Source organism: Physeter macrocephalus, unplaced genomic scaffold (assembly GCF_002837175.3).
Source record: "Physeter macrocephalus isolate SW-GA unplaced genomic scaffold, ASM283717v5 random_609, whole genome shotgun sequence".
Taxonomy (NCBI): Eukaryota; Metazoa; Chordata; class Mammalia; order Artiodactyla; family Physeteridae; genus Physeter; species Physeter macrocephalus.
The window spans coordinates 2177-29750 of NW_021145951.1; the positions used below are offsets into that span (position 1 = coordinate 2177).

General features: G+C 54.0%; 1 protein-coding gene across 1 annotated transcript; it reads left to right on the forward strand.

Moving 5' to 3' along the window:
* EHD3 (EH domain containing 3) lies at nucleotides 1-27574 on the forward strand. The gene is made up of 6 exons (XM_007127884.4): nucleotides 1-689; nucleotides 10587-10763; nucleotides 14621-14718; nucleotides 23220-23632; nucleotides 23750-23914; nucleotides 26949-27574. Exons 1-6 carry the CDS (start codon nucleotides 463-465, stop codon nucleotides 27474-27476), a joined length of 1608 nt encoding a protein of 535 aa, XP_007127946.1. The 5' UTR covers nucleotides 1-462; the 3' UTR covers nucleotides 27477-27574.

Below are 27574 nucleotides of genomic sequence, written 5' to 3' on the forward strand. Positions count from 1 at the left end.
CTCCTCCCCTGAGCCTCCCAGGCGGGCGGGAGCAGAGCCAAAGCATCCCTAAACCGCACCCGAGCCAAGGCGGGAGAGAGCTGGGGGAGACCGGGGACCCCGGCATCTGACATTTTAATTGCAGGTTTGACTTTTTTCCCAAGATCGCAGCTCTCCCGCCCAGTCCAGATATTTTATCTCCCTCCGGCCTTGGTTGCTGGATGAAGCCGGGCCTGGGCTTGGTCCCAGGAGCAGGGGAAGAGCGCGTTCGCGGCCCCGCGCAGTCGCCCCAGGGACCCCCGAGCCCTGCGCACCGGCCATGGTGTGGCTGAGCCCCGCGCTCCGGTGAGGCGGCGGCGCAGCTGGGAGCCCGGCGGACCCGCCCTGCAGGACGCCTTCCCCCAGGAACGGGTGTCGCCGGACTCCGCGCCCTCCTGCTGGGACTGCGCACCGGGCCCGAGAGGGCGGCGAGCGGTGGCCGCGATGTTCAGCTGGCTGCGTTCAGATGACCGCCGCAGGAAGGACCCCGAGGTCTTCCAGACGGTGAGCGAGGGTCTCAAGAAACTCTACAGGACCAAGCTGCTGCCCCTGGAAGAGCACTACCGCTTTCACGAGTTTCACTCCCCCGCCCTGGAGGATGCTGATTTCGACAACAAGCCCATGGTCCTGCTGGTGGGCCAGTACTCCACCGGGAAGACCACCTTCGTCAGGTGAGCCGGCCAGGGCCCCCGCAGCCCACCCAGCCGCCCAGCGCTTAGGCCCTCCGCTCACTCCCGATGTCCCCTCCTGCGTGGAGACAAGTGGGAAGTCTTCATTTGAAGGCTCTGAAGAAATCCTTGTGTGCGGGTATCCAAAGCTTACCCCACAATTGCATTGGATGGTCCCCTGCTCTATCCTACCTAGTGCCTCTCCATTGCACTTAGCCCTTGGCTTTGGTGGTCAGTTTGAAGTGTTAAAATTCAGAGCCATCCCTATTCTTCCCATTTTATGGACGGTGAAACTGAAACCCAGGAAGCCCAAGTGAGAAAGCTCCTGGTCGTAAGAGTACCTTAGGCTGGTGGGGTTGTCTTACCCCCTCTCCTTGTAGGGACATACCCTTGATGGGCAGGACCCCTTCCCTTGCCTTCTAAAGGCTTCAGCCACTCATATGAGGTCTTTACAGTTGCAGCTGAGGAGGTGGGCTTGGGAGCCTGTGGCCCTCTGTCTGGTAGTTCCACTTGTCCTTCTTTTATCCGTTTCCTTCACTGAGCAGAGCTCCTACAGATATCTCTTGGAGACTGGCGACAAGCAGCGTCCAGACGCAGAATGCTTTTTTCTTTTCCGTTGATCTTAATGGCTCAGTAATCATATTAAAGTCTTTTGGAGGTGGAAGGGATACTGGCCATGGTCTCATCCAGCCCCTTGACTTGGCAGGTGAGGTAACTGAAGCATAGAGAGGTTAAATACATTGTTCAAAGCCATATAACAGGGTGGGAGGCTGACCTGGGATGCGGGTCCTGGATGCATGGGAGGAGATGGTTGGCTAAATGCCTGTAACTCTGAGGGTGAGTCATCCATCCCCTTGGATTACAGAATCCCTGGGCTGGAGGGATCCTCAGGAAGTCAGCTTGTCCACCCTGCGTTCAGAGAGGTCCCTATATTGTCCACCAGAGTGATAAGGACCTCTCCTATCTTTAGAAGACAGGCTTCTCTCCAGTCCTCAGTCCACACAGCCTTCAAGGCCAGGCCATCTTCCTCGGCCTCATTCGCAGCCCTACAAGCTGTTCAGGGTGCTCGTGGCCCTCTGTGTTGAGAGCCAGGCTCGTACGGAGTGGTGATGTGTTCTGTGTCCACCGCCCCCAGAGTCAGTGGTGCTCACCTCCCGTGGAAGGTGTCAAAGCAGGGGTGCTCTTGTTTCCATTCACTGACCAAGCACCTGCAACATGCAAAACACTGTGCTTTGTTTGGCGAGGAAAGCAGAAAAGTTCACAGTCTGGTTCCTGATTTTCTAGATTCAAATTTTCCCCAGCTCTAAGCTTTTAACACAAGCCTTTTGGAAGCAGGGCATGTACCATACTAACATGTCATGTCTGAATGGAACACCAGATGAGTTTTTCCTTGTGGGGTGGACAGCCTTGGACTCAGCAGCTTTGAGAGGCTGAGTGATTTCTGAAGTTGGGTACCCAGGGGGAATGTGGGCTTTTGGATATCTTATATTGTTAGAACTACAAATGCCCTTAATGATGAATCTAATTCTTTGCTTCTTCACTTTTCAAAAGGTCAGTACCTCCTTTGAAAATCTGATGAAATATGTGGACCCATCTTTAGAAAAATGCACATACATCCCAAATTTACATATAATTTGAGGGGTTCAAGGGCTGCCTTGGCCCTTAGGGCAAGAACCCCTGATCTAATCCATCTCCCTTATTTTGTTAAACACCCATTGCTGCCAAAGGCACTTCAGAGCTACCTGGGTTCTGTTCACGGTTTCCTTTGTAACACGCATCCTCCACCTGGCCCGGTTTATGCCCCATGGGAAGCACAGGCCTTTTGCAGGTGCCCCCTTTTGCAGCCACCTTTGCAGGTGGCTCCCGCCCTTGCACAGCCTTTTGCAGCCCTCTGGACACACCTTGGTTATAATTCTTAGTACGTTATTTAGAGCTTCTCCTTGCTGTAGCACCAGCGCTTACTACTGTGCCTTAGCTCCCTGGGGCCTCGCCTGGGGTCTCAGCTACAGGAGCTCCCAGTAGAGGTTTGCAGAATGGGAGGGGAGGAGGGGAGAAGCTAGCGTCCCTGAGGGCAGGATCCTGGAGCAGCAGACGTGCGTCTTGTCTGAGACACTGTCCTGGCTTTGCCCGAATCATGCTCGCTGTTAACTGGGTCTAAGAAAGTGGCAGAGCCAAGTTGCCATAGATTACTCCTTATCTGAGGGAGACAGGAAGGCCAGGAGAGGCAGATCCCTCCTCTCTCTTATCCTCCGAGTACAAGAGCTCTCCGTCCGCACTCATGTCAGTAACTGAATTTAGCTCGTGCATCAAAGCCTGTCTCCCTTTGAGGGAGAGACTGCCAGCAGGGGAGGAGGGGCTGCAGCACAGGGAAGCCCTCCAAAACCAAATTACATATTTTCCTTTCTTCTCATTAAATCCACTGAACAGCTATTTTTTAAAATTGGAAAATGCAGATAAGAATAAATTTGAGGAAGAAGAAAAAAATGCCCCATCATCCCACGACTCGGGAAACCATTTTAAATATTATATATATATATATATATATATATATATATATATATATATATCTTTCCACCAGTATTTTTAGCTATTTTATAACACAGTTGAGTTCATGGGAAACCATTTTAAATATTATATATATATATATATATATCTTTCCACCAGTATTTTTAGCTATTTTATAACACAGTTGAGTTCATGCCATAATGTAATTTTGTATGTGGATTTATTTCACTCATAGCCTGAGCATTTCCCGGGTAAATTTTAAAAATCTTTGTAAGCATTATTTTTAAGAGCCACATGATATTTCACTGCATGTATATGCGGTTATTCATTTAACCAATCTACTTCTTTTGAATGTTTGAAGTTGTTTCTAATTTTATTTTTTGCTATTGTAGAATCACTCTGAATATCTCTGTGCATAATATTTTTCCACATATTAGACTGTTTTCTCAGAGATTCCCAGAAGTGAAATGACTAGGCCAAAGGTTGTACAGAGTTCTGGGGTTGTTTTTTTGTTTTGTTTTGTTTTGTTTTAACATTTTCTTACTTTGTAATCTTGGTATTAAGAGTCATATTTTTGAGTTGCTTCCCAAGAGGGTAGGCTGGTACAACACCCCTCCCCCAAAGCAAAGAAAGTTCCCCTTGGGGTAGCTAAACGCGCCTGGGTGCAGAGTACAGCCTGCCTTCGCAGCTACGCCCTCTCCCATCCCTGCTTCTTGCCTTGAACACAGCAATTCAGGTCTGTGTTCCGGCCTGAACCTGTGAGGGACCTTTCCCTCGGAAGCAGACTTGCCTCTTCATTCCCCAGCCCTTGGCCTTTTGCCACCTGAGTGTCCATCCACTTTCAGTTATATGTACTTGCCTCAGGGTCTATTTCTTGTCTCAGGAAGAACATACAGAAAAGGACATTCTTCTAACAACTAATTAATGTGCTATGACCTCCTCCTGAAATAACTTCCCTGGCCTAAGGCCCGGCAACCCAGGGTAATAAACAATAAATTGGGCTGGTGGATGCTTCGTTCAACACAGGCTGCCTCTTCCAAGTACAGTAGCTCTGTGTCCTTCTGGCCTGACAGCCTTCCCTCCCTCCTCTACTGTTTTTCTCCCTTCACTCTTCCTCCTGCTGGCCTGAAGCCTCAAGTCCCTCCTCTCTCTCACCGTTTGGCCCCCTGGTCATGGAGGTGAATAACTGGCTGCCCCAGTGACTGGAAGGCCCAGTGTCCCCAGTGTCTCAGGGGCTGCAAGGGAGGCCTCGCTGGACTGCGGCGGTACTGGAGTAGAGGGTTGGGAGCACTGGGTATGGGGCCCAGGGCTGCTGGGGCTAAGCTGCCTGGCTGTCCACAGGGAGATCTGAGCTGGTCTTGAGGATCACCTGTGGCTCTTCTATAGCGTGACCCAGACTCTAAACTATGAATGAGCACATGGTGGGGTGGGCCAGCTGTGGGGGGGCTGCTCAGCCAGCCCTTTCGACCTCCCCCACTTTTTCAGGGGGCTCTCTGCATCCTCCCCCCAAGGTGATGCAGCATTTGCCTGTGATTGTACCCTCTCCCATCATCTCCCTGGCATCTCTGCTGCCCAGGCCTCATGGCAGCATCACGCCCCAGGAAAGATGATTCTCTGGAAAGCTGAAGGGCTAGAGAAGGGGCCATCCGTCCATTCCAGGTAGACCCACTGACCTCTGCCAGGCCCATCCTGCCAGCCACAGCCCCTGCAAGTCCTCCCTCCTGTCCCCCCTCCGAGGTCCATGGATGTCCTTTTCCTGCCAGGGCTCTGATCTGCTGGTCCTTAAGTGGGACTAGGTGGAAATCCACCTGCCTCTTACAAGGCTTGAGTGTTACTCAAGGGAGCAGAGGGCCTAGGGCAGAGGCACTGGGTCCACCTGCCTGAGGTCCAGCTTAAGATCTGCCTTGAGAGTCAGGTGTGGAGGTCATTGGGAGAAGGACCTCTGGGGAAGGGCTCCATCCCACCCCCACTGACAGCAGAACGCAGCCACGGAAAGAACACGGGCGGCTCAGCAGAACCCAGGCTCCACCAGTTCCCAGCCAGGAGACCACGTTCGGAAGGTCTAACCTTTCTGAACCTCAGTGTCCTTGTCTCTAACATGCGAATAGTGACACCTCATAGGGTCACTCGGGCCAGCCTGTTGCAGGGGTGGGCAGACAAGGCAAGGCTAGTGGGAGGCTTGACAGTCTGGCCACTGGTCTCCTTTGTGCTGGGGTCACTTTGATCCCTGGTGGAGGCTGCTGCTCTCCAGGGACAGTGGTTACTGCTCCGTGGAGCACAGAGCTGACTCAGACCTCAACTCAGCCATCGAGTCCCCCATCTCCTACCTCACTTTGTGTCCGTGGAGTGACTTACGGTACCCCCGGAACCCCGAGAGGCCGACAGGACAAGCATTATTGTCTTGACCCCATTTTAAAGCTGAAGTACACAAGGCTTAGAGAGATCAAAGATACAGATATATATGGGAATTCCCTGGCGGTCCAGTGGCTAGGACTCCTCGCTTCCACTGCAGGGGGCACGGGTTCGATCCCTGGTCAGGGAACTAAGATCCCACACGCCACATGGTGCGGCCAAAGACAAAAACAGAAACGAAACAAACCAAGATACAGATATATAACACGAGTACCTATAACACGGGCAGAAAGTGATACGTGCCTTCTGCGTCTACCTGAAGATATGCAAATTAAGAGCTACGTGGATTTTCACAGAGGCGGCGAGGGCCCTGGATTTGGAGTCCAGGTAGAAATGCGCTGAGTTCTTACAGGCAGTGATGAGACGTTTGTTTTCTCTAATTATTTTCTCTGCCAATGTGGGCGCATGTCTGGTGCAGCCTTTGTTTTTCCCAAACTCCTGTATGTCATCTCAAAACCTTCACTCTAAGCCTCTGAGCTAGTTAGAAACCCAGGATTAGCCCCACTCTATAAACTGGGGAAACTGAGGCAGTGGGCTCTTGAGGGACTTGTCCAAGGTCATATCTGTGATGAAGCAGACACCCACAAAGGCGCATTCCCTAACTGAGCCAAGGCAGAGGGTCCAGCCAGCCCAAGGCTTCTGGTGGCACTTCCTGTGGCCCCGGGCCCTCTGTTCCTCGCCCTGGATGCTGCCCCAGCAGCGGGGAGGTTTGGTTCCGCTATTGCAGAGATGGGTACCCTGGAGGCTGGGTTAAGATTCTTGGCTCCACGCCTTACCCTGGGTGCTTAGGTCACCAGTAATGCAAGCCACATGCTTAGATTGCCAGCCAAGCAGGACACCAAAAGATGAGGGAAATGTTAGGAAAGAGTTTGCTTAAGAAAAATATGAACAAAAGTAGGCCTCATGGGTAAAATCCGAATTGCGTTGGACTTCCCTGTACCCATTTTATGGTTTAGTATTTATTTTACATTGGATAGCAAGGAAGGGGGACCCAAAACTTTTCAGCTCTTTGGGCCTCTAAATATTTGCATTTGGCCCTGAACTCAGGCAGGCAGCCTCCATCTCAACTTGCTCACCTGCAAAACTGAAATAATTCAGCCATCCCACAGTGCTTCTAGGACCGATTAAGTGGAATAATTCAGGGAAAGGTCGCAGAACAGCACCTGCCTTACAGCGGGTGCTCAGCCTGTCTGCCCCTCCTTATCCTCTTGCTTCCCCATCTCAGCTGCTCCCACCCAGGCTTGAATTAACTTTTCTTTTTTTACACTGCCTTGGGAATGTTTTTGCCTGGCAACAGAGGCCATCTGTATCACTCCCCATAGAGAAGCAGCCATGATATTCCTCAATAGGTTTTCCTTTCTGGACACAGTGGTGGCTTTGTTAAGGGGGCACTTGGGGCTGCAGGCCATACCCAAATGTCCCTGAGAATTTACCCAGCCGTGGGTTCTCTGCTTGGCCTGACTGCATCCCTGGACTTGCTCTTGGCTTCACTGGACTCTGTATTTCTCCAGACTCGTGTGTGGTCGGCAAACCTGGGGTCATGTGGGTTTAGCCCAGGAGGCAGGACAGCAGTTCCAGCCACCAGGCCCTGGCTGGGCCGCCTGAGGCTGCAGCTCCAGAACATCCCAGGAAGTGGCCCCCGCTATGCTGGGGCGCATCACCCTTTGCCTGCCAGCACAGCGCATCTCAGGGATGAAATCTGAGACGCCTGGGTCAGGAAGGTACTTCCTCACTGCTGCTTGGCCCTGTTCAGGCTGGCCATTTTCAAGGGTGCCTCAGACTGTTTGCTTCCACCTCTGTCTATTTCAGCTGTCCCTGAAGCCTTTGGTGATATCCACCACCCTCCTTCTGCCTCAGAATTCGCCCATGCCACACCCCCTGCTTGGGGCTTCTCACCCAAGCACCCACTGGGATAGGTGCTCCCTGCACGTGGGCAAAGCACGGATGGGGTTTCCAGATCACGGTGTTGATTCTCATGAAACTGCTTCAAGTCCCAAGAATATCCTTTTAGATCCAGTGGGCCTGGGGCCTGCTTGGGTCACCTGATAGGAACAGCTTTTGCTGCCACGTCCCACCCACCGAGGCCAAAGTGTGAACCCCAAGGGCAGATGTTTACGGAGATGAGTAGTTCCTGGGTTTGTGGGCCCTGAAGCCTAACCTTTCCCCCAAGGCCTGGCCCCGGCCAGCCTCCTGCCAAACCAGATTCTTTTTTTATTTTTTGTTTTGTGGTACGCGGGCCTCTCACTGTTGTGAACCCGTGTTCCCTGCATCGGCAGGCGGACTCCCAACCACTGCGCCACCAGGGAAGCCCCCAAACCAGATTCTTTTGTGGCCTTCTTGTCCCACTCTTCCTTCTAGTCCCAAGGGGGTGCTCAGCCCTTTTGCACTTCCTGGTCAAGGAGCTACCTCAGGCAGGAAGGGAGACAGCGAATGCAGTGGTTAGCAGTGTGAGTGTTAGATTCAAGTCCTAGCTCTGCTATTTACTGACTGCATAACCTGCAGCAAATAGTTTAACCTTTATCTTCTCTTCTGTAAAATGGGATGATGATCTAGGTTCTAGGTACGGGTTTATGTGCTTAAGGTCTGTAACTTATTTAACCCTCAGAACACCCGAAGAGGTGGGTTTACCCATGAGGCCCATTTGATGATACGGGTCATAATGCTTACATGAGCAGAAACGGGACATGAAACGAGACAATTTGTGAAAAGTCTAGAACAGTACCTGGCACATCACAGGTGCTTAACAAATCAGAACAATGATCTCCCATGTTACAGAGGAAAGGGCTGAGGTTTGCAGAGGTCGAGAACCCTCTGAAGGTTAGAGAAGCCAGGTCTGCTGGCCCCAGGCCCTGAGGTTCCCTGTCTCTCGCCCGAAACCCTGAAGGAGAAGGAGCGTCTGAGAAAGCATGAAGCGTCGTCCAAGTGCAGCTGTGGTGATTTATCCCCATCACAATCCAGCTTTCAAAATGGTCCCCTGATGGGAGGAAATCCTGTCTTCACACCCAGAATGTGGGGCTGGGATCCTGGAGGGAGATGGGGGGGCTTCCCAAGGCAACCTAAAACCCCCGGTGCAGGCGGGGTGGCCCTGGGCAGCGGCCCCTCCGCAGCAGCTCCCCTGCCAGCTCCTTGAGGAGGGAGCCCGTGGCAACCCGACTTGAACTGCCCTGGAAGCACGGAGTAAACTAACAGCTCAGGACACAGAGGGATGTCGATGAGCCGGAAGAAACCCCAGCCAGTGCCCCTGGCTGCCACTCGCTGGGCAGAGCAGACCCCCTTGGGGTGGTACAGGGTGGGCAGAGAGCATTTCCTCGGGGTAGAAGACAGTCGAAGAGCAAAGGATTTGGTGTTAGATTGATGAGGGTTTGGATTCCAGCTCCATCACGTTAAAGAGTTAATAGTGAGCTAACAGGACGGCTGTACTGAGGGCACCCTTCAAAGCCCGGGTTTCCTCAGTACAGCCGTCCCTTGGTAGTATCCGCGGGACCTTGGTTCGAGGACCCCACCTCCCACGCAGGTGCTCAAGTCCCCTATGTAAAATGGCACAGTACGGCCGGCCCTCCGGATCCGCGGGTTCCACATTCTTGGATTCAGCCACGGGTCCTCCACGGTTGGTTGTATCCTCAGATGTGGACCCCGCGGATACGCAGAGCCCTACCTATAGGGGTGCGGTGAAGCCAGAAAGAGATACGTTCTCAAAGTGATGAGTGCGACGTACGGCGTGGACATGCTATTGAGCGTCAGTGGTGTTATCAGCATAATGACAGGGTCTAGAGCAGGTTGTCAACCCCGGCTGCACATCAGAATCAACTGGGGAGTTCCTGAAAAGGACCGGTCGCCAGGACCCCGCCCTGAGCCAGCGGGTCAGAACCTCTGGGCTGGGCCCCGGCAGCTGGAGCTCCACGGTGGCTCCATGGGCAGCCAGCTGAGGACCGCTGGTCCTGGAGGTCTCAGGCTGTCTCCCCAGCCAGCAGCCTCTGACTTGCCATCCCTTCTCCTGAGCGCTCCTGGACTTTTCCCTCTGAGCGTGAACAGTGGCCCGCAAGGTTGAGGGGGAGGGTCTTGGCACACGGTGAGGGCTCCCCCGAGGGCCTGTGTTTGTGGGGCAACACACCCCTTAGCTCCTTGTCCATCGTGGCCCCTGGGACTCTTCTCTGGCCAGTCCCAACCCAGGGCAGTTCTGGACGCCTCCGCCCGCAGTCCAGCCTTAAGCTGTGTGGGCTCAGAGCTGTTCGGGCTCAAAGCTCTTCTGAGCTCCTTCCAAAGGGCCTGGTTGTCTTTCCAGCCTGTTCTCTTCATGCTGTGGCTCACCATGTGTTCTAAAGGGAGCTGTGGAGGAGGGCAGTGGCCTTGGGCTCTCACTGCCCAGGCCTGGAGCAGAGCAAAGAGAGGCACCTGTCCCCTGGGGCCGCAGCCTGGTACCTGTGCTAGAGGGTGGGACCAAAAGTCTAGGGCGGGATGGACATCCACTCGTCATAGTGTTCCTGTCACACAGTTTGTATCATGCACGAGTTATTTTTACATTAAATGACTAAGCAGATAAATAAATAAGGACCTATGGATGGCCCGCAGAGCCTATGGGTGATCTAATACTAACCACGCCTGTGTGCAGGGACTTTGGCAGACTCCCTGCAGCTGTGAAGTCTACAATATTCTGCGTAGGAATCCGTTTCAAGCCATGCTTTATTTCTGAGCCCAAACCTTGCTCTTCGCCACGCCCCCTGCCCCACACCCCCGGCACTGCTTCATGGAGGGAAAAAGATAAGGACCGAGAAGGACAGATTTGTTATTTTAAGTTCAACTGAAATCCCACCTCCTCCCAAAGGTCTTTGGATTCCCCTTCGGTGAAAATCTCTCCCTGCTGTGAAATCTGCTTGCTCTGGATCTGCCCCTCTGCCATGACTCACACCGTCTGCCTTGTGGTAGGCATGCGGTGTTGATCTGTGAATAGAATCTCTGCATCATGACTGTGTTCCCTGCTGCCAGGTACCTGCTGGAACAGGATTTCTCAGGCATGAGGATTGGGCCCGAGCCGACCACGGACTCCTTCATCGCGGTGATGCACGGAGAGGTGGAGGGTACCATCCCCGGGAATGCCCTAGTGGTGGATCCTAAGAAACCTTTCAGGAAACTGAACGCCTTTGGCAATGCCTTCTTGAACAGGTGAGTGCAGAGGAAACACACACAGACCTTGGGGGCTCTCTTTTCTTCTTGGAGTATGAGAGGTGAAAGGGCGGCACAGGGTCTTGGGAAACCCTGTACCTTTTCCAGACCTGGAATCTCTCTCGATTGTCCCCTTCTTGCTGGGAATGAAACCGCCATGGATTAGGGATGCAGGAGCTGCAAACACTGAGCTGATTTCTCCCGATCAAGTTGGGGGAAGGGTTCAACTAGTTAAATCACATTTCTCTAATGTGTACCTCCCTCCGGTAAAAGCAGAGAGGGCTGCTCTGTGTAGTTCCCAGCTTTCGCCTAAACTACGGAAGGGCTTTGCATCCAACTGGAAGGAGGCAAAGGAAGGTTCCTCTCTGTTCCTAGATATTGTTTTTACTTGGTGGCAGGAACCCTGGACGCCAGGTAGAAGCCCTGGCTTTGAGCACTGACCCTCCTACTAAACTCACTCTGTGACCTTGGACAAGTCACCTCCCCTGGGACAAGTCAGCCACAAGACGCCAGGGCCATTGGGTCAATTTGAGTGGAGGAAGCTCTAGAGACTGCTTGGCAAGCTGACCCAGGCCTTCCCACTATTCTGTTTAACTAGAATGCGGGCTGATCCCCTGATCACGCTTGTTATGTTAGATCCACACCACAATTTTGCATCTGTGTTGCGTTTAAAATTTTTTTAACTACTTTCTCTAACTGAAGGCATTTAGAATAAAGGTAAAGACTATGGGATTTGGCTTCAGACCGACTTGGGTTCAAATCCTACCAGATAGCACCACGATCTTAGACAGGTTACCTGACTGGTCGGTGTCTCACTTTTCTCATCTGTAAAATAGGATAATAGTAATGTCCTCCTCCAAGGCAAGAGGACTTTGCGGAAAAGTTGGCATTCGAACCAGACGTTCAGTCATGAGTGAAATCACACTGAAAGGGTTAAAAAAAAAAGGGACATTCCAGGCAGAGAAAACTGAAAAAAAAAATATATATATATATATACACACACACAAACACATACACACAGAGGAGCGAAAGAATGTGGCTTAATGCAGGAACACTACGACATACATAGATGGCACTGCATACGTAGACGGCACCGTAAGGTTCGCGCTTCCCTACAGGAGCGCGCCACAGCTGGGTGACAGATGTGTAGGTTAACTGTTGGCCGGGGATCTGTCAGGCATATCCACTGGAGGGATAACAGGATTGGGGCGGGGGTGGGGTGGGACAGGGCCCTCCATGTGCCACCAGCCTCACTGCAGCTGCGCACACACAGGGAGGCTACACCCCGGACGCCTGCTGCCCCGTGATCCCATTTCGCGGCCCTTGACCTCTCCCCTCCCCTTCTCTGTGGGTGTTCCAAGCCTTCTCCAGACACCTCAGGCTCCTCTCTCGGCAGATGACCTTGCTTCCTATTGTAGAGAAGATGGAAGCCCGTATCCATGGATTCCCTGTAGTTGGTTTGTTTTAAACTGTCCGTAAAGGGAGTTCGTTTGCATCAGTCCCGTCCCCCCCCACCCCGCCCCTGCCGTCCACGCAGCCTGCAGAGAGCTGAGTCCTCTCTTTTCCCCTCGGGTCTGCGCCCCTGCGTCCCCGACCCGTGCATCCGGCCATCTGCCCGGGGACGGCTCTGTCAGTTACTCTTTCTGACAGCTCCCCCGCTCCCTTGGCTCCTTCTCCGCCTGGAACTATCTATCTCCTCTTGCAAGCCCTGCAGCGGGCCCTACCAGCCCTTACCCCCTCGCTTTCCTGTCACAGCCAAGTTTCAGGGCTTCACCTCCTCACTTCCTCCTGTCCCCCAACCTGTGGAGCATGGCTTCACCCCGTCACAGCTGCTCGTGTGAAGGTCATCTGCGACCTCTCAGTGACAAGTGGTGAGCACTTTCCGTCCTCACCTCACCCCATCTCTCTTGGGTCTTGGTTTCTCTCAACCACCAGCCCCTCTCGCCTCCTGGGCCCTCCTCCTGCCTCCCTAGCAGACCCTGGTCCCCTTGGTCTCTGGCTCCTAAGACCTGGGGTCATCCTCAGCCCCCTGCCCTGCTCACTCCATGCACCCAGCCTGGGCGATGCCTCAACCGCAGCCCTGGCCCCAAACACCAGCCACAGGTACACGACCTCCTGGTCACCAAGTGACAGCAGCCCCGCTCAAGGTGGCTTCAGCAAAACGTGGAATGTATTGAGGAATACTGGGGTGTGCCTTAGAACCTAAGGACCAGAATGTGGCTGGGCCGCAGGCACAATGAAAACCATGAGCTTCGGTAGGGCGAGGGCTGTGCCATGGACTTCTCTGCCCCCGCTATCTAGCGCAGTGCCAGGAACACAGCGCATGCTTCATAAATATTTGTTGAACTGAACTGGACATGCTGACAACCATCATATCAGACTGTGTCACTCTTGTGCTTAAAATGTTCCAATGGATTTTTACCACCCTCAGTATAAAATCCACGTCTCTTAATGTGGCTTTCAAGGCTCCTGTGATCTGGCCCCTTGCCTCCCTGTCTTGGCCACATCTCTAGGGGCTCCAGCCTTCTGGTTCTCGCCCAGTGATGAGCGCTCTCCTGGAATGGTGCCTGCACACACACACACACACACACACACACACACACACACACACACACTCTCTCCCTCACCCCCTCTTTTTCTCTCCCCGCCCCTCATTTCTGGGCTGCATTTACACCTGCTTCTATTAGTTTCCTAGGACTGCCAGAATAAACTACCGTGAACTGAGTGGCTTTAAAATAACTACTGACTCAGTTTGGAGGCCAGAAGTTCAAAATCAAGGTGTTGGCAGGGCCATGCTCCCTCCAAAGCCTGTAGAGGAAGATCTTTCCTTGCTTCTTCCAGCTTCTGGTTACTCCAGGCATTTTGCTCGTGGCAGCATAATTCCAATAATTCCAATCTCCCCTCTGTGCATGTCTGTATCTTCACATAGCTACACACACACACGCACGCACACACACGTACACTGGCTTCCCGTCCACACCCCTGTCCACCTGGCAAATGCCAGTCATCTTTGGAGGTCTCAGTTCAGGTTCTGCGTCCTCTGAGAAGCTTCCCGGACCCTCTTTCCCGTGCATCCCTAGCCTCCTCCCCTAACCTGCATCTCTGCAGCCACCTCACTGGGTAGCAGAAGCTCCCTTCCCTGTCTGTTCTTGGAGACTATGGGACTGTGAACCGTACCTGTGATGGTCAGACACCTTGCTGGCTTCCACCAAAAATGGCATTTAAGAGAGAAGGCTTGAAGTCAGACGGATAGAGCTTAGGCTTACCAATTTGTATTTGGAGACTTTGGGATGTGCTACTGGGACTATTTCCTTGAATAAGGCTTGACTGCTATCCTACTAGCAATGTTTGGTATTTGCACAGCCTTTTAGAAGCCCAGATAAACGTTCCTGGGTGGTGTGTCCCACTCTTCGAGGCCAGCTGCAGTGCCGCCTCCTCCAGGAAGGCTTCCTTCCACCTTGGATCTCCCGAGCCCTTCACTTGACCTCCCTTGGGGGCGCTGCTCCCATCACACCCCTATCGTGGTTGTCCTTATGCGGGCCTCTGCTCTTCCACCGGACTGTGCTCCTGGGGGGCAGGGATTGAGGGCTGGACATCCTGGGGTCCCCGACAGCAGGGGCTCACAAACGTAGGCCCACAGCTGCCTTAGGACCATCTCGGGAGCTTCCTCGAAGTACAGATCCTGGGCCCACTGCTGGGGCTGAGTCTGGCTTGGGGCTGGGAGTCTGCACTGGAAGGCGGCCGGGCTTCAGAACCTCTGCCCAGGGTAGGAGAGGTTGGCATGGGGCTGAAACGAGGGTGCCTGAGAGGCAAGGACGGGACGGCGGCTCAGCACGGGTCTCCTCCCACCCCTGCAGGTTCGTGTGCGCTCAGCTGCCCAACCCCGTGCTGGAGAGCATCAGTGTCATCGACACGCCAGGCATCCTCTCCGGGGAGAAGCAGAGGATCAGCCGAGGTAAGTGAGGCAGCTGGTAGGGTTGGCTCTGGCTCTGTGCTGTGTTCTTTCTGGTACGTTCTCTGGCTTCCATACCAGGAGAGAGGCTCCTGGGGCCTTGCTGTCTCTTGATGAGCCACTGCTGCCTCGTGTGCTGTGTGGGGTCATCCTAGGCAAGGGTCCGCAGATGGGTTTGGGTCCACTGCAGCTCAGGAGACAGCTGGCCTCGGTCTTCTCATCTGTGAAATGGAGACATCAGTGTCTGCATTATGCACCTCATTGGGTTTCTTCATGGGCCAGACCCTGGCTTGCTTCTGAAGTTCCTGCTGTCCCTGCCCCAGGAGCTTGCAGCTCTGCAGGGGAGACAAGTGCCTGCAGAGGACTCCAGCCAACAGCGTGAGGATGACAGTGTGCTCTGGGGCGTGAGAGTCGGGAGCTGGGTACGTGAAAGCCCTTGAAAACTGCTCATTCCAGACAGATGTGGGTAATTGTTCGCCGAGGGAGGTTGCCGGCATGCGGGTCAGGAGATGGAACTCAGGAGCCAGACCGCCAGCGTCCTGAGCCTGCCGCTAAACGCTTCCTGGCAGGGTGACCTGGCGGCTTTCTTTCCTTCAGCTGGCTCATCTGTAGAGTAGGGGACATAATTCTATCTACCTTCTAGGGTTGTTTGAGGATTAAAAGAAATAATACAGGTAAAAAGCCTCCTACCTGGCACATAGCAAGTCCCCAGTAAACATGAGGTGCTATAGATCATCATCACTGGTTTTTCCCTAGCTCTAAAATACTAGATGGATACTGTAAAAATCTTGAAACTACAGTTCCCAGCTCCCCTCCCCCAGCCTCTCCTGCCACACCATGCTGTGTGCCCCAGGTAGCCCCCAAACCTTTCTGTGCCGCATGCTGTACTGCTGGGAAGAAAAGCTGGTAAAGCCACAGCCACCCCAGTCCTGGAGCTAGGGGCTGGGAGCTGGGAGCTGGGAGCTGGGCAGGAGCCAGATCGGCACTCAGAGGGCAGCTTCCGGGAAGGGAAGGCTTTGGACTGGCAAGAACTCTCTGAGCAGCAGCCAGGACTCTGCCCTGAACTGACTAGATGACTGTCTGCCTTCCTCCTGCATGGGCCTGGGGTGAGGTGCATGTATGGTGGTGCAAGGGCGAGGGGGGGCATAGAACCCACGGCCCTGTGGGGAGGAGCATCTCCTTCTGGCCTACCTGCCCTTTGTAAGCACCCTGGCACCCTGTTCAGGGCCCCGTGGTCGGGGGGTAGGGTGCAGCGTGGGTGGCTCTCTGTCTTGTTTCTATTTGTTTCCCTAGATACTCCCTCTCTCCTGACCAGTCTCTACCCTCATGCCGTAAGTCTTCCTCCAAGTTCATCCTGAGCTTAGGCCTAAAGGGGATTTACTGTTTCACACAGACAGCCTGTATCTCCTCGAGGAAGGCTTGGAGAGCAGCCAAAATTCTCCACCTGAACTACACAGGGGTTGGGTGGCTACACAAGGCTAGTGCAGCCTGACAGGTGGGTCCAGAGAGGATTCCAGCCTTCAGGGATTCCAAGGGCACTGGACTGGGAGTTTAGAGCATTGGGTTTTAGAACCTGTGGGTCTCCAGAGGTCACATTTTTCCCCTGAGCCTTAATGTCCCCGTGCATAACAAGGGGTAATGATACCCATCACATGACCTCTTGAGGTCCACAGATGGTAATGGAAACCCAGACATCAGCTCTGGGTCTGGATCACAGTGAGCTCCCTTCTTTCCTCTTTATCTGCCATCCAGGGTCACCCTGTTAAACAACCCCAGGGTAATCTACATGAATGGCCTTCCTTGCAGTTGTGCAGTGCACAGCCTGTGCAGCTGTATGTGGCAGCCCTGCTCCTAGGGAGTCCTGCCTTCCTCAGCTTCTGTTCCATTCCATTCTTTTCCTATCCCTCTACCTTTTCTCCTGACTTTATCTTTGGACCTCAGTGGCTGCTCTACAGCAAACTGGGGGCTTGTTCTTCTTGCCCACCCTTCCTATTGCCTCCCACCCCATACCGACTACCACCAGGTCTCACCCCACCTCTGGGAGAAGTGATAGCCCTGTGTGTATCTATGCAGACCAGTTTGTTCTCTGCCCTCCTGATTCTAGACTATAAATGCAGTTGCTGGCAAAAGTAGCCTGTGATAAAAACAAGAGCTGAGAGCTGGGCCGCCAGTCCTGCATCGTCAGCCTGGGGCAGTGCTGACCCCAGCACTCCACAGAGACCAGGAAAGTTGGGTGGGGGGCAGGGATCAGACACCCTCAGATATCAGGGGCACCCCAAATGAGAAAAGTTTCCAGTATGAAGACCTCCCTCCTCATCTTTCACAATCAGCCGTAGAACTCAGTAGTTCAGTTTATACATATGCACCCCCCATCTACACACATCACACCTCCCTCCACACCCCGCTCCCCACACATGCACGCAAGTGTGTGCACAGAACCAAACGCACTTCGCGTGGCTTCTCGCCCGGGGCTCTCTGAACTCTGGGTTTGGCCTCAGCACAGATTTGGTGCTTCTTGCTTTCCTCCAGCCCAGGGCCAGGCAGGGCCCCGTGGATAGTCCATGGACAGCCCCGCAGGAGGGCACCCGACTGAGGGGTGTATTAAGCCTGAAATCCAGCCCACGTCCCGCTCACTGAGCCTGATGCCAGGGCATCGTTATCAAATCCACACGGAGCCACCTCTGGGCCGAGGCCTGATGTGCCACATTCTGGAAAGCCAGCTGCTCCCAAGGGGCTCCCGGGCCTCAGTCTTCACGGGAAGGAGCACTCAGGCCCCAGGCCCCAGCTGGACAAAGTGTGGCCCCTCTGCCCGGACCTGGGGGGCTGTGTGTGTCCTGGGGGCACAGCAGAAGCAAGGGACAGCCGGGAGCCTGAGCCCGGGGAGCCCCAGGCCCACGCTTGTCTCTGGATGTAGATGCATTGGGGTGGGCGGGAGAGGGCCAGGGAGGCAGTTCCTGGAAATGACAGGATGCAGCCCAGGACCCACTGCTGGGAAGAAGCAAGGATGCAGCCGAGGTGGGAGGGCTCCGGAAGCCTGAGTATCCTCCCACTTGGGAACCACATTTCCTGTCTGTTTCTCAGCTAGAAATCCCCGCAGGCCCCACCCTAGAAAAGCAACCGCATGGCGCGCTGCGCACATCACTCCCAGCGGACCCCCCTCCCGTACAGGTGAACTCAGGAGGGCCGGAGCAGGAAAAAACTTGCCCAGGTCACAAAACTGGGACGGGAATTCTGGTCTCCTGCCTCCCCGTCCGCTGGCTTTTCAGCACGTTATCATGGCCTGCCTGCCAGGAAGAACTCAAAGAAGAGGAATGAGGGCAAACTCTCATGTACAACTTTCCCCTGGGGGACCCCGGAGGGTCTGGGTGATCCTCACAGCCTCCCATCCCTGGCATCCTCACTTAGGGGCCTCTGGGGCCCCAGACCGCACGCTATACACACACGGCTCTGGGGGCATCACACGCGGGGACAGAGCATCAGAGTCCCGACTCCCTTTAAAAGGGTGCACTGACAACCTGTGGCCAGCTGGGAGACCTGGGATGAGTCTGTTGGACTGCTTTTCAAGGTTACTTCGGGGAGGCAAGTAGTGTGGCCTTTGTCGTCTGAACTCTTCCCACATTTTGCAAATTGATGCCTTCTAACTTCTCTTTCGCTAAAATGTCTTTATATCTTGAAAGCTTTTGGGGGGCAGGATGGGACCTTTTAAGTAACCACCACAAGTAAGTGCCTGGTTGGAGGGCTCAGCCCCCTGAGCTACAGCCTTGCAGGGCTCTGAGCCGAGAAGGGAATGCAGATGGAAGTAAGGATCTGGGTCCTAGGCCCAAGTTTGCCACCACCTGGCTGTGTGAGCTTGGGTGAGCCCCTTAACCTCTCTGTTCCCTCTCCCTTCCCTGTGCGTGCCTGTTTACCTCCTGGCACATGGAGCGTTGTGAGGAACAAATGAGATCTTGTGGTTGAGAATACAAAGAAATGTGCTGCCTTGTCAGCACCCTTGCACTGCCTTTCTTTGCTTTTAATAAGCTTTTTTTTTTTTTTTGGCTGTGTTGGGTCTTCGTTGCTGCGTGCGAGCTTCCTCTAGTTGCAGCGAGCAGGGCTACTCTTCGTTGCAGTGCGCTGGGTTCTCTTGTTGCAGAGCACGGGCTCTAGGTGCACAGGCTGCAGTAGTTGTGGCATGCGGGCTCGGTAGTTGTGGCTTGCGGGCTCTAGAGCACAGGCTCAGTAGTTGTGGCGCGTGGGCTTAGTTGCTCCACGGCATGTGGGATCTTCCCAGACCAGGGCTCGAACCCATGTCCCCTGCATTGGCAGGTGGATTCTTAACCACTGCGCCACCAGGGAAGCCCCTGCACTGCCTTTCAGGCTGTGAAGGAAGCTGGTTGATGACTAAGGAGTTGCCGCACTTATTGTGTTTGTCTCATTGATATCCTTTTGCCTGGCATTACTTAGAAATGCTTTCCTTCCATTCCACTGGAGCCTGGGGTCAGTGGGGAGAGCCCCAGCTCCCTGCAGGCTGCCCAGTCTCTGCTCCAGGTGCCTGCACACCAGACCTTCCAGAGGCGGCAGACTTGCTACCCGCAATTCCAGGACAGCCAGCTTCGCCATCAGTCTCCTGGAGCCTGAATCTCCCACCACCCACTAGCCCATATCTTATGAGCCCTTGGGCTGCTGCAGGTGCTCAAGAGCTCCTATTTTGGGGCTCAGAGCCGTTCCCGGGACCAGCGAGGGAAAGGGGGCCTATCACCCTAGACGTCAGGGCAGAGACTCCAGACTGAGTCTGGGCCCTCCCTCCGCTATCTTGTTGCCATGGTTCTACCATTGACCCCTCATCAGTCAGTCGTTTTTATTCCCATTTTTTCAGCTGAAAAAACTGAGGTTCAGACTTGCCTAAGGCCACACAGAGAATAAATGGGAGAGCCGACCCGTTCCCTTTTCCTTAATAGGTCCCGTCTGTGCCTTTCAGATGCTCCCATTCTTGGATACGCATAAGCCCAGTCTACAGAAATAATTAAATACCCAGCCTGGAGCCTGCTAGGCTCTGAATAGCCAGGATCAGGGAAGCTGAGCTTCAGAGGAAGCCCACAGAGTCATTGCTTGATTCTATTGCCTCACAGCCACACCTGGGGAGAAAGCTTCCAGCATTACCCAGTTGGTAATTGGATAGCCAGCCTTGCCAGAGCATACACAATTTGCAAAAGTGGGAGGATGAACAGGAGGCCTCTGTGCTTCTGAGATCCTAGAAAGGGTTTGCAGAAGCCATCTGCCTGTTCTCAGGCAGGAGCAGGCTTCACATAGGCAGCCCAGGGCATTAAAGACAGCAGTCCCCAGCCTTCCTTCCCCTTGTCCTGCAAGAGCTTCCTTGTTTCTAATCTCCATCCATCCTGCTGTACTCCCCACCCTCATACCTTCAGTCTTAGAAGCAGGGAATTGTGAACTGAGAAAGGAAACTCAGAGATCTTCCAGTCCAACTCTTTGGATTAACAGGCAAAGAGACCAAGGACCAGAGAAGGGAGGCTACTTGCCCAAGGACACACAGCAAATTAATAGCTGAGCAGAAACTAGAGGTGGGCTTGCCCGGGCCAGTGCTCCTTGGGTGACCCCTTCAGAGCACACCCAAGTCATGGAAACTGGTGCCTGGAAGGAGCTCTTTATAAAGGGGCAGAGCCATAGGAACAGCCAGGGTCACAGGCAAGCAGTCTCACCTGCATCCTCTTCTTTGATTGGATCCTCACAGCCACCCTCTGGCAGGGTCTGGTGGGTTCCAATTCAGAGACCAGAAAACTGAGGCCCAGAGATGACTTGTTCACTGTCCCTGGGATGTAAAAGGCAGAACAGGGCTCACATTTCAGGTCTGTTCAGCAAATGCTGATAAGAGCACCTGCTGTGTGGGGGGCACCGTGCTGGGCGCAGAGGAAGCAGAGAAGGATGAGCAGCCCCTGCCCCGCCCAGCTCCCTGTGCGGTGTGGGGAGGATAAATCCCTGGGTGAGCAGAGAGGCAAGGGCCTGCCTGAGCGGCACCTGACCCAGCCGTGAGGACAGGAACGGACATGGGCCGGCCTATTCCGGCAGCACTGACCTGCTGCTGTCACTCTCCTGCCCCACCCCAAGCGGGGGCTGGTCAGCTTGCTGGGATCTGCCCCACCCCCGTCCAGGCTTTTGCAGCTGAGGCTCCTCTTGCATGGCTGCTGCCATCTGGGGTTGGTGAGAACCCAGGGGCCAGAAGCCTCTTGTCTGCAGCTTCTCTGGCCCCTTCGCTTTCCCCAGCCCGTGGAGGGCTGGCTGGAGTGCTGGGCTTAGGGCAGGAAGACCTGTGTTCTGGTCCTGGCCCTCCCTCTGCTTGGTGCCGGGTGCATCTCACCCACTTGCTTTGAGCCCTGTCATTAAGTGCCCAGGGCTAGCTGCTGTGGCTGCACAGCCGGCTGTGAGCTGCTGCCACCAGCTGCCTGTGAGCCGGTGTGCTGAGCAGTGAGGGCTGAAATCTGCTGTACGGGAGGGAGGGAGGGCACAGCACGCTCTTCACAGCTGCCCTCCCCGTGGCCTGCACCACCACGGCCAAAACCTTGTCAGGCTAGATTTGGGAACAGGTCTCAGCAGAAGGCCAGAGGCCTCGGAGCCCCCTGCCCTCCCCAGCTACAGCTGAGGGCAAGCCTGCAGGTTCCCGGCACCAAAGCAGCCGGGCCGTGACCTGTTTTCCGGGTTGGGGTGGATGGGGTCCGGAAGTCAGTTTGCCCTGATTTTCTGGGCCCTCTGCCCGGCCTCCTGCCCACGGCTCTGAGGGACTGCCTTCAGAAGGTGAGAGCTGCCCTCCACCTGGCTGTGCCGAGGGAGACTAAAAATAGCCTGGAGCCAGCCCTGGGAAGGGAGGAGGCAGGCGAGGGAGCCGGGGCAGGCTGCTGGCCCGCCGGGAGCAGGAGTGCAGGGGCCTCCTGGGCTCTGGGGGGCTGCTGGCCCGCCGTGCTGCGCAGGGAGGAGACGGGAGGGGAGCGGGAGGTGGGGCGGGTAGGGGTGCAGGTGCAGGACCGCTGCCAGCACGGCCTGTGCAGGGCGCCCAGGGCCCCGTGGCGGGGTCCAATCCTGACCCCCCAACATGCCGGAGATTTGGCTCTCCCCTCATCTCTGAACCTCAGGTTTCTCCTCTGGAAAGTGGGACTGTGCCTGCCTCAGAGGGTGGTGCGAAGGGGAAATGAGGTCATGATGTGAACTCAATCAGAAGCTCTGAGGTAGGCCCAGCCATCTGGGTTTTAACAGGCCCTCTGGGGGATTCTGCTGCGCGCCCAAGTTGAGGACCGATGTTCCAGGCGAGCAGAGCTGCTTGCATCTGACTCAGTTGCAAAGCAGCTGCCTAATGACCTGCCCTGGTCTCTAATCTTCCTCTGTGAGGCAGGGCAGGAACTGCTGGCTTTTTCCTGGATGGCTGGGTCTCCCACTCAGTGGTGGCAATGAGCTTTGGGGCCCCAGGGTCTATGCCCCTGAAAGCCTGTGATGTTGGGAACCGGGGTCGTTGATCCCACCAGAGCCTAAGGAAGGGCTCCTACCTCCCTGCCAGAGGTGTGGCACTGGGGAGCGGCAGTAGGCCTAACACCTCCACCCTCATCCCAGTGCTGCTGTTCCTGGGCTGTGTGCCCTCGAGCAAGTCACTTTCCCTCTCTGAGCCTCACTTCCCCATTTTGTCCTCTATTTCCTGGAAGAGGAGACTGAGGCACAGAGAGGTGAAGCTGCTTCCAGCTGTTAAGGGTCAGTGAATATGAGGCTGAATGTACAGAATCTTGGCATGACCTCCCCCTCCAGGCCCTCCCAGATCCAGTGCTACTTGGGGTTGAGCAGAGCAGGTGCTGTGGGGTTCCTGGAACCAGCCTGACCTGAAGCAGCTCAGTGCCAGACAACCAACGTGTGGCAGCCAGAGGTCTGTCCCATGCTAAGGAAGAAACCCCTTGTGGTTTTAAGCGTTGGGAATTTGGGGGCTGCAGCTGATGAATAAGGAATGAAGCGAGCTTATGAGCAGGCATGAGAAGAAGTTGTGTGTCAAGAGCCTCGGATTTCTTCCAGACCAGTGATGGGCATGGTCTGAACCATGGGACCTTGTTAAGAATTTCTGGGTCTTTATTCAAAATATATGTCCAGAGTTTCTTTTCCAGCAGGGCCCCTGGCTCCTAAATACCGTAAGCAAGGATAGGGGAGCTGGATGGTGGCTGTGTTTTATGGGGATAATGATGTTAATGATAATAACTAGCATCTACTGAGCAGCTGCTAGGTGCTGGGCTCTGAGCATCTTTAGTCCTTAAAATTCTATTAACTAGATACTATTAGTATGCCCATTTATAGATGGAAAAACACTGACTCAGAGACATTTGGTAACTGGCTGAAGGCCAAATTGTGAAAACGTGGAGGAGCCACATTTGAACCCAGATCTGCCTCCCGAGACCATGTTACTTCTACTGCACCGGCTGCCTCCCCGCAAAACCCTACCCTCCGCCCCAAAGGCCCCGCCCCCTGACTCTGCTGTGTCGCAGGGTACGACTTCGCGGCAGTCCTCGAGTGGTTCGCCGAGCGGGTCGATCGCATCATCCTGCTCTTCGACGCCCACAAGCTGGACATCTCTGATGAGTTCTCAGAAGTCATCAAGGCCCTCAAGAACCACGAGGACAAGATGCGGGTGGTGCTGAACAAGGCGGACCAGATTGAGACGCAGCAGCTGATGCGGGTGTACGGGGCCCTCATGTGGTCCCTGGGGAAGATCGTGAACACCCCGGAGGTGATCCGGGTCTACATCGGCTCCTTCTGGTCCCACCCCCTTCTCATCCCAGACAACCGGAAGCTCTTTGAGGCCGAGGAGCAGGACCTGTTCAGAGACATCCAGAGTCTGCCGCGAAACGCTGCCCTGCGCAAGCTGAACGACCTCATCAAGAGGGCCAGGCTGGCCAAGGTGAGGCTACCTGGGGTGGGGGGGCTTTATGGGAAGAGATGGGGTGATAGCCGCCCTAGAGGGAAGGAAAGAACTGAGGTCTCGATCTGAAGGTTTCTCTCTGCCCCTGTTACTCAGGTCCATGCCTACATTATCAGCTCTCTGAAGAAGGAGATGCCCTCGGTGTTCGGGAAGGACAGCAAGAAGAAGGAGCTGGTGAACAACCTGGCCGAGGTTTATGGCCAGATCGAGCGGGAGCACCAGATCTCACCTGGGGACTTTCCCAACCTGAAGCGGATGCAGGTAACCAGGGTCTGGGGCTCCAGGAAAGGAACAAGCCGGCTAAGCAGCCTGAGCTTGCTGGAGGCCACCCTTGGATTCCCCGGGTGGAAACTCAACCCAGAATCGGTAGGCAGGCCGGCAGATGGCCCTGGGTCTGCCCTTCCTGCTGGGCTGACACGGGCCCAACAGGGGCCGTATCTGGGCCCAGGGAGAAACATGCAGCCCCAGTGCTCCCAGTGGGCAGCAGTGTTAGAGGATGTTCGGGGCTCCGATACCTCAAGTTCATGACCTTCCCCAGTCCTGGCCACCACAAGTTTGGAATCCCCACCACGTCACGTGAAACAGGACAAGTCACCTGACATTCTCCTGGCCCTTCTTCATTGCTTAAGTTTACCACTGAGCTCCTCCTTGGGAGCGATTTGGGACATAAGCCACAGAGAAGCAGAAATCTGCACAGGAGCTCACCATCCTTGGAGCATACCATGGGCCCCTCTCTTGGGCCAGGGTCAGTCACACGTAGTTTCTTATGTGTGAAAAGTCCTCTGAGGGAGGCATTTCATCCTCCTTTTACAGATGAGCAAACTGAGGTTTACAAAGGTAATTAACCTGCCTACGGTTTTAGTAGTGTTTACACAGCCTGCAAGTAGAAACCCCAGGAGTGTCCAAGGTCTAAGCAAAAAACTACCACACCATACTAACTGGATCCTCTCTGACCCTCTGTCTTTTCATCTACATATTGAGGCTACAAAAGCACCACCTTATATGGATATTGTGGGCATATATCAGATAATATTTGCAAGGCACTTAGCATGGCCTGGCACCAACTATGCTCTTAAAATGCAGTAGCAAGTTAGGTGAGATGTCACTGTAGAGGAAGCTGGGTGATGAGCACAAGGAACCTAGCTCTCTGCACAATTTTTACAGCGTCTCATGATTAATTCTCATGTAATTATTTTAAAATGAAGGGCTTCCCTGGTAGCGCAGTGGTTAAGAATCCGCCTGCCAATGCAGGGGACACGGGTTCGAGCCCTGGTCTGGGAAGATCCCACATGCCGCGGAGCAACTAAGCCCGTGCACCACAGCTACTGAGCCTGCGCTCTAGAGCCCACGAGCCACAACTACTGAGCCCGCGTGCCACAACTACTGAAGCCCGTGCGCCTAGAGCCCGTGCTCCGCAACAAGAGAAGCCACCGCAATGAGAAGCGTGCCCACCGCAACGAAGAGTAGCCCCCGCTCCCTGCAAATAGAGGAAGCCCACACGCAGCGACGAAGACCCAAAGCAGCCAAAAATAAACAATAAAATAAATAAATTTATTAAAAAATAAAATAAAAAAATAAAAAGTTTTTAAGAATTAGGGAATTAGGAAAAAAATAGCAGCAGATGTAGTAGTAATATTATTTTTGCTCTTGTTGCTTTTAGGATTTCAGAATATCAGTATAATCCCAAATATGCATTTTTAATTTCCTATCTAGTAAAATAAAAAGAAAGAAAGAATAGACATCCAAGGTATGCATTTGTTCACGTATCCATTCATTCCTATAACCACCTACCGGGAGCCAGCCACTAATTTCAGAATTGTTTCAACTTTCAGTTTCTCTTTGTATTAAGAATTTAATGATCTGTAAGCAAACATTTGGGGAAGATGACATTTGAAAGGGACCATATGACTTTTTAACGTGAGGAATTCTTTTGCAACATAAATGGTTTCACCTTCTCACTCGTTTGCCTGTCTGATGTCAGGTTTTGTTAGGGATGCTGGATTAGTATGTAAATAGCTGTCCGGTGGGGGCATATGTGTGGGCCGAGTGGAGCATCCCTCACGTCCTCTGGAAGATACTGGGACCCCCTAGTTGGGAGCCCACCAAACACGCTTAGATGTGGACAGGCTGGGAGAGACAGGGACCTTAGCAGGTTGTGCTGAGGGCAGGAGAAAAGGCTTGTCTGCTCCACCCTTCCCCGCACCAGCCCCCCCAGCCTCCCTGGTCCAGCCCTGCCCTAGAAGGGAGGTGACAATGCCCAGGCTCACACTTGGTCTTGAAATGTAGCCGTGGGTGTTTTCTGAATTTTTCTGCAGTGAACTCAGTGTGCTTGTTCTGAGACTGTCCCCTGTGCATTGGCCTCTCCCCAGTGTCCTGAGATTGCTGTGGCCAGAGCCAGGGTGGGAGCGGGAAGCTCTTATCTTATCGTTATAGAGGCCAAGGAGAAGCTGGATGCTTGAGACTCAGGACCTTTCAAAATGGCAAAGACATGCAAAGCGGAACATATTTCTTTTACTGTGTGCTGTGGGGGTCATGAGAAGTCAAGGAGGGGAGCTGTTGCCCGTGCCTACTGAGTCAGAACCCTCAGGGAGAAGCCAATAGTTGAAAACTCTCTCCAGATAATCCCGAGAGCATCCTGATTAAGAACTACTGGCTTAGGAATGACCTTTGGCTTCTACTATGATTTGTTTTTAGTTGCCTATGCCTCCATTTTTCCTTCCCTATATAGGGACAGCATGTGATTTCCCACTTTCAGAAGGTCACCGGGGAGTAAATGAGATAATTAATGTAGTGAAAGCACTGCCAGTGTTTTCGAGTATCACCCTTATTGAGGTAGACACCCGCGTGACTCAGTCTCAGAGGGGTACAGCATTCAAGAACCACTCACTCACTGTTCAATAGCCAAAACTAACTTAAAGAGAAATTTAATTATAGTCATCCATCGGTATCCACAGGGGATTGGTTCCAGGACCCTCCACAGATACCAGAATCCATGGATGCTCAAGTTCATTATATAAAATGGTGAGGTACAGTTGGCCCTCTGTATCCACAGATGCAGAACCCTCGGATACAGGGAGCTGACTGTATTTGCTTTCTAGAAGGCTAAAGGAAATCCAAATGGATCAAACCAGTAATTGTTAAATTTCCCTTTCTTCTCCAACCCCTGCAACTATTTTCTCTCTTGAAAAATCCACCAAGAGCCAACGTTGCCTTTTTTCTCCTCCTCTCATATCTTTTGTGGATCTCCTTCCATTGTCTTCTGTCCTCACCTTCTTTTTTCTCTCTCTTTCTGCAGGACCAGCTGCAGGCCCAGGACTTCAGCAAATTCCAGCCACTGAAAAGCAAGCTGCTGGAGGTGGTGGACGACATGCTGGCCCATGACATTGCCCAGCTCATGGTGCTGGTACGCCAGGAGGAGACACAGTGGCCCGCCCAGATAGTGAAGGGCGGAGCATTTGAGGGCACCCTGCATGGCCCCTTCGGGCACGGCTATGGGGAGGGGGCTGGGGAGGGCATCGATGATGCTGAGTGGGTGGTGGCCAGGGACAAACCCATGTACGATGAGATCTTCTACACCCTGTCACCGGTGGATGGCAAGATCACGGGCGCCAATGCCAAGAAGGAGATGGTGCGCTCCAAGCTGCCCAACAGCGTGCTGGGCAAGATCTGGAAGCTGGCCGACATCGACAAGGATGGCATGTTGGATGACGAGGAGTTTGCACTGGCCAACCACCTCATCAAGGTCAAGCTGGAGGGGCATGAGCTGCCCAGTGAGCTGCCTGCCCACCTCATACCCCCATCCAAGAGGAAAGCCACCGAGTGATGGGAGGCGGGGAGGTCCAGAGCAGGCAGGTGTTAGAGGAGATGGGCGAGGCGATCACATAACAGACAGACAGACACACAGACACACAGACACACAGA

Excerpts from the sequence above, each read along its gene's own strand:
- EHD3 (XM_007127884.4), top strand. The coding sequence starts at position 463 with ATGTTCAGCTGGCTGCGTTCAGATGACCGCCGCAGGAAGGACCCCGAG. Across the intron at positions 14,719-23,219 it reads GAAGCAGAGGATCAGCCGAG|GGTACGACTTCGCGGCAGTC; the intron begins GTAAGTGAGGCA and ends GCTGTGTCGCAG. Across the intron at positions 23,633-23,749 it reads AGAGGGCCAGGCTGGCCAAG|GTCCATGCCTACATTATCAG; the intron begins GTGAGGCTACCT and ends CCTGTTACTCAG.